Genomic DNA, 14,958 nt, shown 5'->3' with positions numbered 1-14,958 from the left:
CAGATAGCCGTACCGTAGGTGCAACCACAACGGAGGGGTATCTGTTGAGAGGCCAGTCAAACGTGTGGTTCCTGAAGAGGGGCAGCAGCCTTTTCAGTAGTTGCAAGGGCAACAGTCTGGATGATTGACTGTTCTGGCCTTGTAACAATAACCAAAACGGCCTTGCTGTGCTGGTACTGCGAATGGCTGAAAGCAAGGGGAAACTACAGCCGTAATTTTTCCCGAGGGCATGCAGCTTTACTGTATGATTAAATGATGATGGTGTCCTCTTGGGTAAAATATTCCGGAGGTAAAATAGTCCCCCCATTCGGATCTCCGGGCGGGGACTACTCAAGAGGATGTCGTTATCAGGAGAAAGAAAACTGGCGTTCTACGGATCGGAGCGTGGAATGTCAGATCCCTTAATCGGGCAGGTAGGTTAGAAAATTTAAGAAGGGAAATGGATAGGTTAAAGTTAGATATAGTGGGAATTAGTGAAGTTCGGTGGCAGGAGGAACAAGACTTCTGGTCAGGTGACTACGGGGTTATAAACACAAAATCAAATAGGGTAATGCAGGAGTAGGTTTAATAATGAATAGGAAAATAGGAATGCGGGTAAGCTACTACAAACAGCATAGTGAACGCATTATTGTGGCCAAGATAGATACGAAGCCCACACCTACTACAGTAGTACAAGTTTATATGCCAACTAGCTCTGCAGATGACGAAGAAATTGAAGAAATGTATGATGAAATAAAAGAAATTATTCAGATTGTGAAGAGAGACAAAAATTTAATAGTCATGGGTGACTGGAATTCGAGTGTAGGAAAAGGGAGAGAAGGAAACATAGTAGGTGAATATGGATTTGGGGACAGAAATGAAAGAGGAAGCCGCCTGGTAGAATTTTGCACAGAGCACAACATTATCATAACTAACACTTGGTTTAAGAATCATGAAAGAAGGTTGTATACATGGAAGAACCCTGGAGATACTAAAAGGTATGAGATAGATTATATAATGGTAAGACAGAGATTTAGGAACCAGGTTTTAAATTGTAAGACATTTCCAGGGGCAGATGTGGACTCTGACCACAATCTATTGGTTATGACCTGTAGATTAAAACTGAAGAAGCTGCAAAAAGGTGGGAATTTAAGGAGATGGGACCTGGATAAACTGAAAGAACCAGAGGTTGTACAGAGATTCAGGGAGAGCATAAGGGAGCAATTGACAGGAATGGGGGAAATAAATACAGCAGAAGAAGAATGGGTAGCTTTGAGGGATGAAGTAGTGAAGGCAGCAGAGGATCAAATAGGTAAAAAGACGAGGGCTAGTAGAAATCCTTGGGTAACAGAAGAAATATTGAATTTAATTGATGAAAGGAGAAAATATAAAAATGCAGTAAATGAAGCAGGCAAAAAGGAATACAAACGTCTCAAAAATGAGATCGACAGGAAGTGCAAAATGGCTAAGCAGGGATGGCTAGAGGACAAATGTAAGGATGTAGAGGCCTATCTCACTAGGGGTAAGATAGATACTGCCTACAGGAAAATTAAAGAGACCTTTGGAGATAAGAGAACGACTTGTATGAATATCAAGAGCTCAGATGGAAACCCAGTTCTAAGCAAAGAATCGAAAGCAGAAAGGTGGAAGGAGTATATAGAGGGTCTATACAAGGGCGATGTACTTGAGGACAATATTATGGAAATGGAAGAGGATGTAGATGAAGATGAAATGGGAGATGTGATACTGCGTGAAGAGTTTGACAGAGCACTGAAAGACCTGAGTCGAAACAAGGCCCCCGGAGTAGACAACATTCCATTGGAACTACTGACGGCCTTGGGAGAGCCAGTCCAGACAAAAATCTACCATCTGGTGAGCAAGATGTATGAAACAGGCGAAATACCCTCAGACTTCAAGAAGAATATAATAATTCCAATCCCAAAGAAAGCAGGTGTTGACAGATGTGAAAATTACCGAACTATCAGTTTAATAAGTCACAGTTGCAAAATACTAACACGAATTCTTTACAGACAAATGGAAAAACTAGTAGAAGGCAACCTCGGGGAAGATCAGTTTGGATTCCGTAGAAACACGTGAGGCAATATTGACCTTACGACTTATCTTAGAAGAAAGATTAAGGAAAGGCAAACCTACGTTTCTAGCATTTGTAGACTTAGAGAAAGCTTTTGACAATGTTGACTGGAATACTCTCTTTCAAATTCTTAAGGTGGCAGGGGTAAAATACAGGGAGCGAAAGGCTATTTACAATTTGTACAGAAATCAGATGGCAGTTATAAGAGTCGAGGGACATGAAAGGGAAGCAGTGGTTGGGAAGGGAGTAAGACAGGGTTGTAGCCTCTCCCCGATGTTGTTCAATCTGTATATTGAGCAAGCAGTAAAGGAAACAAAAGAAAAATTCAGAGTAGGTATTAAAATTCATGGAGAAGAAATAAAAACTTTGAGGTTCGCCGATGACATTGTAATTCTGTCAGAGACAGCAAAGGACTTGGAAGAGCAGTTGAATGGAAAGGACAGTGTCTTGAAAGGAGGATATAAGATGAATATCAACAAAAGCAAAACAAGGATAATGGAATGTAGTCTAATTAAGTCGGGTGATGCTGAGGGAATTAGATTAGGAAATGAGGCACTTAAAGTAGTGAAGGAGTTTTGCTATTTGGGGAGCAAAATAACTGATGATGGTCGAAGTAGAGACGATATAAAATGTAGGCTGGCAATGGCCAGGAAAGCGTTTCTGAAGAAGAGAAATTTGTTAACATCGTGTATTGATTTAAGTGTCAGTAAGTCTTTTCTGAAAGTATTTGTATGGAGCGTAGCCATGTATGGAAGTGAAACATGGATAAATAGTTTGGACAAGAAGAGAATAGAATCTTTTGAAATGTGGTGCTACAGAAGAATGCTGAAGATTAGATGGGTAGATCATATAACTAATGAGGAGGTATTGAATAGAATTGGGGAGAAGAGAAATTTGTGGCACAACTTGACCAGAAGAAGGGATCGTTTGGTAGGACATTGTCTGAGGCATCAAGGGATCACCAATTTAGTATTGGAGGGCAGCGTGGAGGGTAAAAATCGTAGAGGGAGACCAAGAGATGAATACACTAAGCAGATTCAGAAGGATGTAGGCTGCAGTAGGTACTGGGAGATGAAAAAGCTTGCACAGGATAGAGTAGCATGGAGAGCTGCATCAAACCAGTCTCAGGACTGAAGACCACAACAACAACAACATCCCTTACAGTTGTCCAGTCTTCATAGGTGGAAATTTTTTGTTTCCATCATTTATGTAGTCTCACTGTAGACCAGATCTTATTTTTTGTTGCATATATCTCCCATTTCTCTTTTATTACTTCTTATTGATCTCCATTTCCCCTTTACGATTGTGTTCTGTCATCTCATTACTCTTCTATTCTTACTGTTCTTGCACCACTTCCCTTACTGCTTCTATGCTCCCCCATGTAACTTCCTTCTACCAGTCTATGTTTCTTTTTAATTACATAACTGTACCTTTTTGAATTTGAATCTTGGTTCACTCCATTATTAATTTCTGTTCAGACATTATGTAGTCTCTCTTTCTTGATCAAGGCAACAGATCGTGTCACATTTTATTTCTTATACCCATCCAGACATTATTTCCTTTTGTTATGTATCCTGTATCTTGTAGATGAAAGAAATCTGTTTGCATAGTCTAGAGAGAGGAGAGAGTGGGTAGATGGAAAGAGTACATTGAAGGCCTCTGTGAGGGGGAAGACTTGTTTGCTGTGATTGAAGAAGAAGAAGAAGAAGAAGCAGAAGTCGATAGGGAAGAGACAAGGGATCTAGTATTAGATTCAGAATTTGAGAGAGCATTGGAAGATTTAAGATTAAATAAGACAGAAAGGATGGATAACATTCCATCAGAATTCCTAAAATCACTGGGGGAATGTGCGAGTCTGTCAATACACCATCCGACTTTTGGAAAAATATCATCCACACAATTCTGAAGACTGAAAGAGTTGACAAGTGCAAGAATTATCATACAATCAACTTAACAGCTCATACATCTGAGTTGCTGACAAGAATAGTATAAAGAAGAATGGAAAAGAAAACTGAGCATGTGTTTGATGACAATCAGTTTGGCTTTATGAAAAGTAAAGACACCAGTGGAGTAGTTCTAACATTACAGTTAATAATGGAAGCAAGAGTAAAGAAAAATAAAGACACGTTCATAGGATGTATCAGTGCCAAATGGAGCAAGGTGTATGAAATTTTGAGTAAAATCGGGGTAAGCTATAGGGAGAGATGGGTAATATAAAAAATATACAAGCGCCAAAAGGGAATAGTAAGAGTGGAAGATCAAGAACGAAGTACTTGGATGAAAAAGGGTGCAAGACAGGGATGTAGTCTTTCGCCCCTACTGTTCAATATGCACATCAAAGGAAGCAGTAATGGAAATAAAAGAAAGGTTCAAGAGCAGAATTAAAATTCAGGGTGAAAGGATATCAATGAAAAGATTCACTGATGACATTGCTATGCTCAGTGAAAGTGAAGAAGAATTAAATGATCTGCTGAATGGAATAAACAGTCTCCTGAGCACAGAATATGGATTGAGAGTTAATTGAAGAAAGATAAGAGTAATGAGAACAGCAAAAATCTTGACATAATGATTGATTGTCAGAAAGTAGATGAAGTTAAGGAATTCTGCTACATAGGTAGTGAAATAACCCATGATGGACGGAGCAAGGAGGACATCAAAAGCAGACTAACACTGGGAAAAAGAGCATTCCTGGCCGAGAGGAATCTACTAGTATCAAAGATAGGCCTTAATCTGAGGAAGAAATTTCTGAGAATGTACATTTGGAACACAGCATTGTGTGGTGGTGAAACGTGGACTGTGGGAAAACCTGAACAGAAGAGAATTGAAGGATTTGAGATGTGGTGCTACAGACGAATGTTGAAAATTAGGTGGATTGATAAGGTAAGTAATGAAGAGGTTCTATGCAGAATCAGGGAGGAAAGGAATAAACGGAAAACACTGAAAACAAGAAGGTACAGCTTATTACAACATCTGTTAAGATATCGGAATGCCGTCCATGGCACTAGAGGGAACTGTAGAGTGTAAAAACTGTAGAAGAAGACAGAGATTGCAATGCATCCTGCAAATAATTGAGGATGTAGATTGCAAGTGCTACTCTGAGTTGGAGAGGAATTCATGGCATACTCCATCAAACCAGTCAAAGACTGATGACTAAAAAAAAAAGGTTAAGGTTTTCCCCATTTATTACAGCAGTGACACAGTTAAGTCAAAACATAAGTACAAGTTGATTAAAAAAGAAAGAGCAGATCTTGATTGCCTATTACAGACAAACTAGAGCAGATAGAAACACAGTGCTCATGTCACTGGATAGAGGAAGGTTCAAAGTTTTGACATGGCTGTGCTCTTGTTTGTTTTTACTAACATGGCAACTACCCCACAAGAGAAATCATTGTATTTGTTGGAGTTCTGCACAAAGTCAGTCCACTGTTCAACTGCAACGTGCATTCTGCCATTGAGTCAGCAAGAAGCTGCCTCTGCACAAGCAGATTTATGACTGGCATATAAAGGTCTGTATGCAAAAGGAAGAGCACTGGTCAGCCATGCATCTAAGGTGAAAATGTTGAGCTTATCCAAGATATGTTCACATGGAGCACCTCAGAAGAGGAGGGCTTGGAACGTCAACTTCATGAAGATTCTAATGATTTCATTTTAATGCATGACAGTGGCTCACCTCACTTTCATCTTTAAGTGCTGCGATATTTTATCAACACCATCACACAATGTTGGATTGAAAGAGGTGGACAACAAGATCTTTTTTATTGCATTTGGCAATGTTACATTTTTTTGTATGTATTTTATATGTGAATGTTCTACTCGCTTTAACATGTAACTTGGTGATGCTTCTGACATGAAAAAATAAATTGCTTTTGACCCCCCAGGTCACCAGACCTAACGCCTTGCAATTTTTTTTTTTCTTTTTCTGTGTAGGTACATAAGACAGACTGTTTGTCCCACCTATGGCAACTACTCTTGAGGAGCTGAGAAATTGAATTTTCAGTAAACAGGGACCTTATGATTTGTGCTTGGAGGAAATGGTCTGCCATTTTGAAGTTTCTCAAGCAATGCATGGTGCTCATGTTGAGTGTACGATATAGTGTGTGTGTGTGTGTGTGTGTGTGTGAACATAAAACTTCGAACTTTCTTCTATCCAGTGACATGTGCAATGTGTTTCTATTTTTCGTAGTTTGCCATTAAACAACTGAAATCTGTTCTTTCTTTTTGAATCACCCAGTATATTCAGATATTTCTCGTGCATTGTTGACATTCCTTGTTGTTGCCTGAAATTGGTATTGTCTCATAGTTTATTCTACTTTCCCACCTTGCTTCTTTTTACGTTGTCGAGAATCCAGACTGTACTGCACCACACCGCCCTTCATGCCATGCCCCCTCCCTCCCTGTAACTCTCCTTCTCCTAACTCCCTCTGCCCCGCCCTCCCCCCCCCCTCTCTCTGTCTCTGTCTCTGTCTCTCTCTCTCTCTCTGTGTGTGTGTGTGTGTGTGTGTGTGTGTGTGTGAGAGAGAGAGAGAGAGAGAGAGAGAGAGAGAGAGTTAAAATAGTGTGTTGGAAGCTAAAATATATTTCGTTTAGCTGACAGCTGATTTATTTTGATTTATTTATTTTACAGTGTACACCTATTGCAGAAGCTGATGATGACTGAATAATTTCCAACTGATAACAAGTAAGCATTGAACAGAAATTATTATTCTAAGTGACACCTGTCTATGCTGACAACTGGATGCCTTGTAATTGATTGCAACATGTTAAATCGGTCCATATGTGACCACCATTCGTGTGAACAAAATGAAACATAAATTGGCAATTTTGTGAGACAGTTTTGTTTAGGCTGGATTTAGTAAAGCAAATATGTTTATATAGTTTATCAAAACTTTTTTTTTTTTTTTTTTCCTTCAGGTGGCTCAACACGTCTGACGAAGCATTTCCAGCAACATTTATTGGAACTAATGGTGCAAGCTACAAAGGACTTATGAGGTGAAGGAGTGTGGAGAGACTGGATTGGGGGTGGGGGGAGCATATCTCAAAAACTGCAGTTGACATGTTCTATGTGCTACAGAGACTAGTATGATACACTAATGTTTGCAAAAACTGTTACATAAATGGCGAAACTGGAGATGCCAGTGAAGAAAATACCACAGAAAATGTGACTTCTGAATATAAATATTATGTAAAATGTATTCAAATTCTTTAAAGAGCAGACAGCAAAGCTCTCACCACATCATTACCGAACACTGTGGAAGGGGCTGCTAATTTTTACAGAAACATGAGTAGACTGTGAAGGATACTGCTGGACAGCATTAGAAAAGATAGTGAAGTTGATTTTTTAATGCCACATAGATATCTTCTATATCAAAAGAAAACTAAAATCTGTATCTTTGGTTAAAGCATTGTCCTCTGAATAATTGTAACATGCTATGAACAATGGGCAGCACTTCTGTGTGTACTGTTGTAGAATGCAAATAAGCATAAAAAATTGCCATACAGAGACAACTAAGACTCAGATTTATATCCACCCTATAGTAAAGATTTGCTGCCTTAACAAAAAAATTCCAGAAATTTCTGTGAATTGGGGTACCATTTGGAGTGCTACTTTGGTGCATTGCAGAGATGAAGTTAGTTTCATTTGAAAATCTCAGTTAATGTGTGATTTTTGGTAGTAGTTCGAGGACTTTAATTAAAGGGTGAACAGGAAAAATTAATTGATGCACCCTTCGCTGTAGATGGATTAATCTTCAAGAAAGTGCACAACTGCAAATAGTTAAGGACTCTTCCTAAGGACAACAGACAGACACAGAAATAGATACACATTTAACAGCTGCTAAAAGAACATTTTACAGTTAACTCAGAATTTTCTTCTACATATTATTCTACTACAGTGTTGGTCATAATTTGTGAATGTTAAACTAGGAAAAAATAACAACTTTAGATGCTGAAGAAGAGAAAGTTGTGCTGTGCCGGTCATGCAATAAAATTATTGAGACTACCTAATATAGCATTCTTTAGAGAAATGGATGGAATGCAACCAAGAGGAAGGTTCAGAAGCAGATGGTGGCACAGCATCTAAGATGATCAAGCAAGAATGAATATCACCAGCAAATGGACAGTCAGTGCATTAGACAGAAAATAAATGGTTGAGGCATATGATCAGTAAGACCCCTTTCATATAAAAGATGACAATAAACAGCATTAACTGAAGTTATAGTTGGGGAGAAAAAAAGAAAAACGAAGTTTTCTAGTCTATGATTACTTCCATATTACTGAAATATAAATCCAGTGGAATTGGTCTAGAATATAATGAAAGAAATAACAGCAACAAGTAACATCTCCATTATATTTCATCCTTTGAAGGGACTAAAATGATTCTAAATAAATGTATTTTCCATAGAAAACTGTGTTGAAAAGTGTATACTGAAACGAAATGTAAGATGGTATTTGGGGTGATCAGTTAGAAAGATTATTGATAAGTAACAGATTGGAATTACCACCTTAGACATTCAATATTTACGCTAATAATTCACCCACTGTCAGTAATGTATTGCAGTGGAGTGTACCTGCAGTTCTACTCTACTATGAGCAGTAAAGTTCGTACTTCTTTCTGCCTGCACACAAGCATAACTCTTTGGGCAGTTGCTTCAGTGACCAATACTGTTAAAACTTACTACTCTGTTTATTGTATGCATTGTTTGATGTAACTGTTATGTATTTATATTTTGTGTATTGAAATAAATGCCAAAAATAATGAGCTATTGTTCAAAATATGTATAGTATTTCAGTAGACCATCTCTTGAGCACAAACCATGCTACTTTCTGTACAACCAGCTTACAAATTGGCCGCAAATAACAGTGGCTGTATTACGCGCTGAAGTGTGAAATGCTCTCGGCAGTTGTAATAATTCTCATCTTCTCCGTCTTCACAGTCTGCTTGGCCATCACATAACCATGCTTGTGGTACACAGCGTTTGTTGTGACACTGGAAACATAAATGAAATGAGTTCAGTCCAGTTATGTACAACACATAATTACCACCAGTTGAAAAGGTAATTGGTATGATTGTCTCTTATGAATGAAATCAACACTGTTGCTATAAAACTCTGTAGCTGTGCCATTTAAATTTCAAGAGAAAGGCATCAGATTGTGTATGCAACAGTACTGTGTGAGCATTTTCCGGAGCATATCATAAAGGATATGCCAAAGGAAAATATGTAAAGATGCTACAGAAAAACTTCAAATAATTCATTTTGGTTATGATAATGAAGCAGGAGGTTGTAAACATTTGAAGTGCTACAGGAAATTCAGTTGTTTTGGAGAGTTTGTCTAGGACGACCCATAGCTAGATTACTGTACAAGCAAGAATGTTGAGTGATGTATAATAGCAAGAGAGAGTAGGCCATGTGAGGTACTACCCAACAGAGCCATTCTGCCACATCTGTCAGTGAGGTGCACATTGAACACTTGATGAACTTCATGTTAGTGCATATACAGTGACAACTTTTTTACCCTTTCGTTGTTCATTATGACTGACATAAAGAAAACACAAAATATTACTTTAACAAGTGATAGTGAAAGTACTGGAAGCATAAACAGTGGCCCCTTGGCCCCTAGTAGTGCATACCCTATTGATGTCAGTTGGCAGAGGAGAAAATAGGTGGTGGTGGTTTGGGAAAGACACAGACAGCACACTGCTGACAACAGAAAGTATTCTTTCATCTCTACATTTTGCCTTGTACACACCACTGTAGCTCAAGCAATTCCAGCAGTTAGAGCTGAAGTTAAGTTTTAAAAAAAAGTTGCAATTCTACATATTTATTGTTGTACTTCAAAAAATTATTTAAGAGTTCTGTGGCATTCCTAGATTTGTCATATACCTCATCAATGTAAAAATCAACAGAACTGAAGCTTTGCTCACTTTGAGCTACAATTAGGGATTGGTATTTGTCCCATTTGAGAGCCTCAATGGAAATAGGCAATTTTGCCTAATGTCATATAAGTTTATTGACAGAAAACAAATAATGTTATGCTCTCTTTAGTGGATATGTGAATCACAGCATACTGGTAGAGTTAGAAATGCTTTGTGGAAGCTTTTGATAATCAAGTTGTTTTAAACTACTGTGTTTTCCGTTGATGTACCAGGAAACAAGTGGAACATCTAGTTTGGCATAGTATGTAAGTTAATATTAGCAAAACTACATATGAGAGTAAGTCAATTATTATCCGCAAAGTAGTTATAAAATTTTATTGTAATCAAATAGGAAACTTACAAGAACATCATTTTTCGACATACTCTCCTTGCATTTCAACGCACTGGGTTCATCATTGTACAAGCTTCCTGATGCCCTCATAAAAGAAGGTTCTCAGTTGAGCTGCGAGCCAGGAATGAACTGCTTCGTCCAAGGCCTGTTTGAATGGACCAAACAAGTCATAAGGGGCAAGATCAGGACTATATGGAGGATTATCCAGTACTTCAAATTTGAGTTTCTGGAACGTTTCAGCAGCGTGGGCAGCAGTATGCGGACGGGCATCGTCGTGCAACAACACAACATCTTTTGACAGCAATCCTTGGCATTTACTTCAAATTGCAGGTTTTAGCCTGGCTGTAAGCATCTCACTGTGACGTACACTGTTTATTGTTGTGCCCCTTTCCCCATAATGTTCCAGTACATGACCTGTGCATCCTAAAAAACTGTAAGCATCAGTTTTCCTGCGAACGGTTGGGTCTTGAACTTTTTCTTGCACGGCGAATTTGGATGTTTCCATTCCATACTCTGCCGTTTACTCTTTGGCTCGTAATGATGGATCCATGTTTCGTTACCAGTAATGATCCTGTCTAAGAAGTTCTCCCCTTCGTTACCACAGCGATCCAAATGCTTTTTGCAGATGTCCAAGCACATTTGTTTATGCAAATGTGTGAGTTGTTTTGGGACCCATCTTGCACAAACTATGAAACCCAAGTCTGTTGTGGATGATTTCGTAGGCAGAACCATAACTAATTTGCAGACGATGTGCCACTTTGTCAATAGTTGATCGTCTGTCTAAGAGAATCATTTCACATGAACGCTCAATGGTTTCTTCATTTGTGGTGGTAAGCGGTCATCCGGCTCCTTCATCGTGCATAACACTTGTGCGACCATTGTGGAATTTTTCAATCCATTCATAGACACTCCTTTGTGGCAAAACACTGCTCTCGTACTGCACCGAAAGCCTTCGATGAAGTTCGGCCACTTCCGACTACAAAAAACGGATCACTGAACATTGCTCTTGTTTGGTGCAAATGGACAGTGGAGCATTGACAAAACTAACCTAGCAGCTTGAAAATTGCAAAGATATAACAAAAAATAAACAAAGCATGCATCATCAACGTAAAAGACAGTACTACCAAAATAAACAAAAATATAACTAAATTGCAGATAATAATTGGCTTGAACAAATCACTATGGTCGGGCATCCATCCTCATCATGAACGTTGGTTCGGCCATTTTTAAACCGAATGCACCATTTCCGAACGGAACATTCACTCATTACATTGTTTCCGTACACTTTGCACAGTTCATGATAAATTTCTATAGGTTATAGGTTTTTTTGCCAACAAAACCATATCACAACCGCATCTCACAACAGGTGGGATTTTCGATTGCAGTGCACATTTCAAATTCAAATATCGAAAAAACCAGATACATAGAGATGTTCCCGCTGTCACGGATGGATACCGACTGAGCTGCCGAGCACGCACATACCAAAATATACGCAATCGGCGCGTACCTAGCTGCGTCAGATGGAAACGTTCCCTACTTTCTGAATAACCTTCATAAAATAACTACTGGGATGATTCCTTTGAAACAAACATGAACGATTTCTTTTCCTTTCCACATCCACTCTGGGTTTTTGATGCCTCTCTCTTGATCTCATTGTCAATAGGACATTAAGTCCTAATCTTTCTTCCTCAGCTGAAACCAGTTCTACACCTACATCATTTCTCTCCAAACCACTGTGAAGTGTATGACAGAGCATACATCCCCTTGTACCAGTTGTTAGTGCTGCTTTTCTTTCCTTTCAAATATGGGATGTGGCAAGAATTATTGTTTTAATGAATGCGTGCTGTAAATAATCTAAGGTTGCTCTCAAGTTCCCGATGGAAACAAGTAGTATGCTCGTAGAGTCATCATATGAAGTTAGCCTTTGAAACTTTGTAAGTAGGCTTTTTTGGGATAGTTCACGTCTGTCTTCAAGAGTCTGCCATTTCAGTTTCTTCAGCATCTCTGTAACACGCTCCCAGTGGTGAAATAAATCTGTGAATATTCGTGCTGCCCTTTCCGGTATACATTCAGTATCAGTTATTGTGGAACATAGCATGAAAACTTTGCAGCTGATGGTCAAAGGTAAGTTAAACTGTAAGTTCATAAAAGTGCTATCACATTACTTATAAGTGACACAAAATTAGTGTGTCGAGTAGCGAGCTGTCTGTAGAATGCTAAATGCAGAGCCTTATAAATTTTGTAGGCTCTACCGCTCTTGACATGTAGGTTTATTTTGAAGCATAATTTATGCAATTAATATGTGGTTATAAACAAGCTGCTCACAATAATTTGTAATTTTGGATTGGCAGTTGTAATTCATACATATGTGGATTAAACATCTATTTTAATTTCCTCATGTTAAAATGGCAGTCAACTTTTTGGGAACCATAGTGTATATTAGGTAACATTAATACATAAAAACAAAAGTGTTAGTTCAAACTTGCAAAAATTATAAACTGGTGACATTGTAAATTTCTCAGGTTAACTAATTAGGAGGGTAACTGCCTTTCACACTTGGGCAAAATTGTAAGGGTTTTGAAAGAAACTATTTCCTTGGACCATATTTTCCACCTCATTGCCACAATTGTTAAAAGTCTGTTTTCTGTTGTATTGTTGGTTCTGTATGCTATATTTAGTCCTTGTTTCATTAGTGTATTGCATACAGAATACAAAACAGACTTGGAAGAAATCCTAGCAATGCTGACAAATACAACCAGTCTGGTATATACCAACTAAGTTGCTATTGCATTCAATCTGCATATGGGAGTCAAACATGCAGGAATTTGAGAACCAGGTACACAGAACATATCAGGGCACTGAAAAGCAATAGCTCACACTCAACATTTGTAGATCACTTAATAGCACAGAATCACCACCCAAAAACATTGAAACTGACTTAAAGATTCTTACAACTAGTAACAGCCTATACCAAAAATTAATAAGAAAACTATCACATCCAAAGATCAATAGCCCAAGAAAAGAAAGTACTAAATGAATATGCATCACTGTGCAATAAAGCTCTCTTTGCGACAATTGAACTATGTAAATAACACCCATACCAGCCTGCCCAGCTGGCTGCATGGTGAAACGTGTTGCTTCTTGAGCGGGAAGGCATGCCGCTCCCCGACACGAATCTGCTGGGCAGATTCGTGTCGAGGTCCGGTGTGCTGGCCAGCCTGTGGATGTTTTTAAGGCGAATGCATACTGGTTCCCCTTATTCCACCTCAGTTACACTATGTTGGTAACTACTGCGCAAACACTGTCTCCACATACATGTATACCGTAATTACTCTACCACACAAACATTTGGAGTTACACTCGTCTGGTATGAGACGTTTGCAGGGAGTCCACTGGGGGCCTAACCGCACAGTAACCCGGGGTTTGGTTTGGGGCAGTGGTGGGTTGCGTGGACTGCTGTAGCCTGTTGTGGGGTTGTGAACCACTGAGGGCTACAGTGGGAATGAAGCGTCTCCATCGTTTCTAGGTCTCCGATTCAATACGCAATACACCCCCACACCAAAACGTCACATGATCAACCCTCAGAACACATTTTCCCTCTCCCCCATACTGCACAACACACACTCTAGATGCCTTTCCACAACAACCTCTCTCGCTTCCTCCCACCCTCCCAGCCCAGAAAACAGACACACACACACACACACACACACACACACACACACACACAAACCAAATGCCAATGACACTTCAAATGAATACTATACAGCCACATGTAAAATAATGCATACATGCACACTTTTTTCAAATAAGTTATACAGCCAGAACGTTAGACATATTGTAATAAACAACATATACTGCATCAATCCAGTAATACGTATCTCAACAGTGAACTGTAAACAAACCATGTATGATATTTGACAACAATCAATTCATTCACAACTTTAAGTATTAAGTACCAAATGATTTCTGTAAATGTTAATATATAACAAGAATTTTACAGAAAGAAAATAAAGTAACCTCTTGAAGATAGCACAAAAGGTGCTGAAACATGTCTGGGTGAAACTCCAAAGGTATTTTGCACAAGGCAGAATTTCTCATCCAACTCAGTCACATACATATACTACATCCACATATTTAAATATTCATGAAAAATTACAGGTCTCCAAAAGTATTATGTTATATGGAGATTTCCTGCCACTGTCATTTAATGTCATACCTGGAACTCGAACTCCGAGTGGCAGCGTTGGCATCCAGTCTCATCTGAACCATCACGGCAGTCTCTGCGACCATCACACTGCTGATTAGGCGTTATGCATCCACGCCTGTCAGCACACGGAATGCGACCTGGACCACGGCAGTTTCTGTGGGGACATCCACCCGCTGGTCGTTCATCTGATCTGTGAAATGAAATGGTGGTATTCTGTTTTTAGAAATCTAGATCTGAGACAACTGGAGTTTTTATACGGTTTACTTCCTAATGCTAATGCATTATTGTGCATTAAAGTTAAACATTAAAAGTTTATTGCAGGCTGTGTGTCACTAGACCTTATCATTTGCATTCGAGCTATGTGGCAAAATAGCTGGTTAAGGCTTACTAACATTCGTTAAAGGTGAATAAAATCC

The 14,958-nt window shown here is 38.9% G+C and overlaps 2 protein-coding genes across 6 annotated transcripts in view; one reads left to right on the top strand and one right to left on the bottom strand.

Moving 5' to 3' along the window:
* Window positions 1-8,828, top strand: part of LOC124545060 (cell cycle checkpoint protein RAD1-like) — a 59,760-nt gene extending 50,932 nt beyond the window's left edge. For all 5 annotated transcript variants that reach the window (XM_047123858.1, XM_047123855.1, XM_047123857.1 and 2 more), the window contains 2 exons: window positions 6,696-6,749; window positions 6,983-8,828. In XM_047123858.1, the coding sequence (XP_046979814.1) occupies window positions 6,696-6,728 (33 nt within the window). In that variant the 3' untranslated portion in view covers window positions 6,729-6,749; window positions 6,983-8,828. The remainder of the gene's footprint in view (window positions 1-6,695; window positions 6,750-6,982) is intronic.
* A 2-nt stretch (window positions 8,829-8,830) lies between these two features.
* Window positions 8,831-14,958, bottom strand: part of LOC124545062 (very low-density lipoprotein receptor-like) — a 70,608-nt gene continuing 64,480 nt past the window's right edge. The window contains exons 5-6 of the mRNA XM_047123859.1: window positions 14,552-14,732; window positions 8,831-9,056 (exon numbers count right to left, since the gene is read on the bottom strand). Coding sequence (XP_046979815.1) covers window positions 8,907-9,056; window positions 14,552-14,732 — 331 coding nt within the window. The 3' untranslated portion in view covers window positions 8,831-8,906. The remainder of the gene's footprint in view (window positions 9,057-14,551; window positions 14,733-14,958) is intronic.

This window comes from Schistocerca americana, chromosome 8 (assembly GCF_021461395.2).
Source record: "Schistocerca americana isolate TAMUIC-IGC-003095 chromosome 8, iqSchAmer2.1, whole genome shotgun sequence".
Lineage (NCBI taxonomy): Eukaryota > Metazoa > Arthropoda > Insecta > Orthoptera > Acrididae > Schistocerca > Schistocerca americana.
Note: the sequence above shows the minus strand (reverse complement) of the source record. Positions and strands in the feature narration are given on the sequence as shown.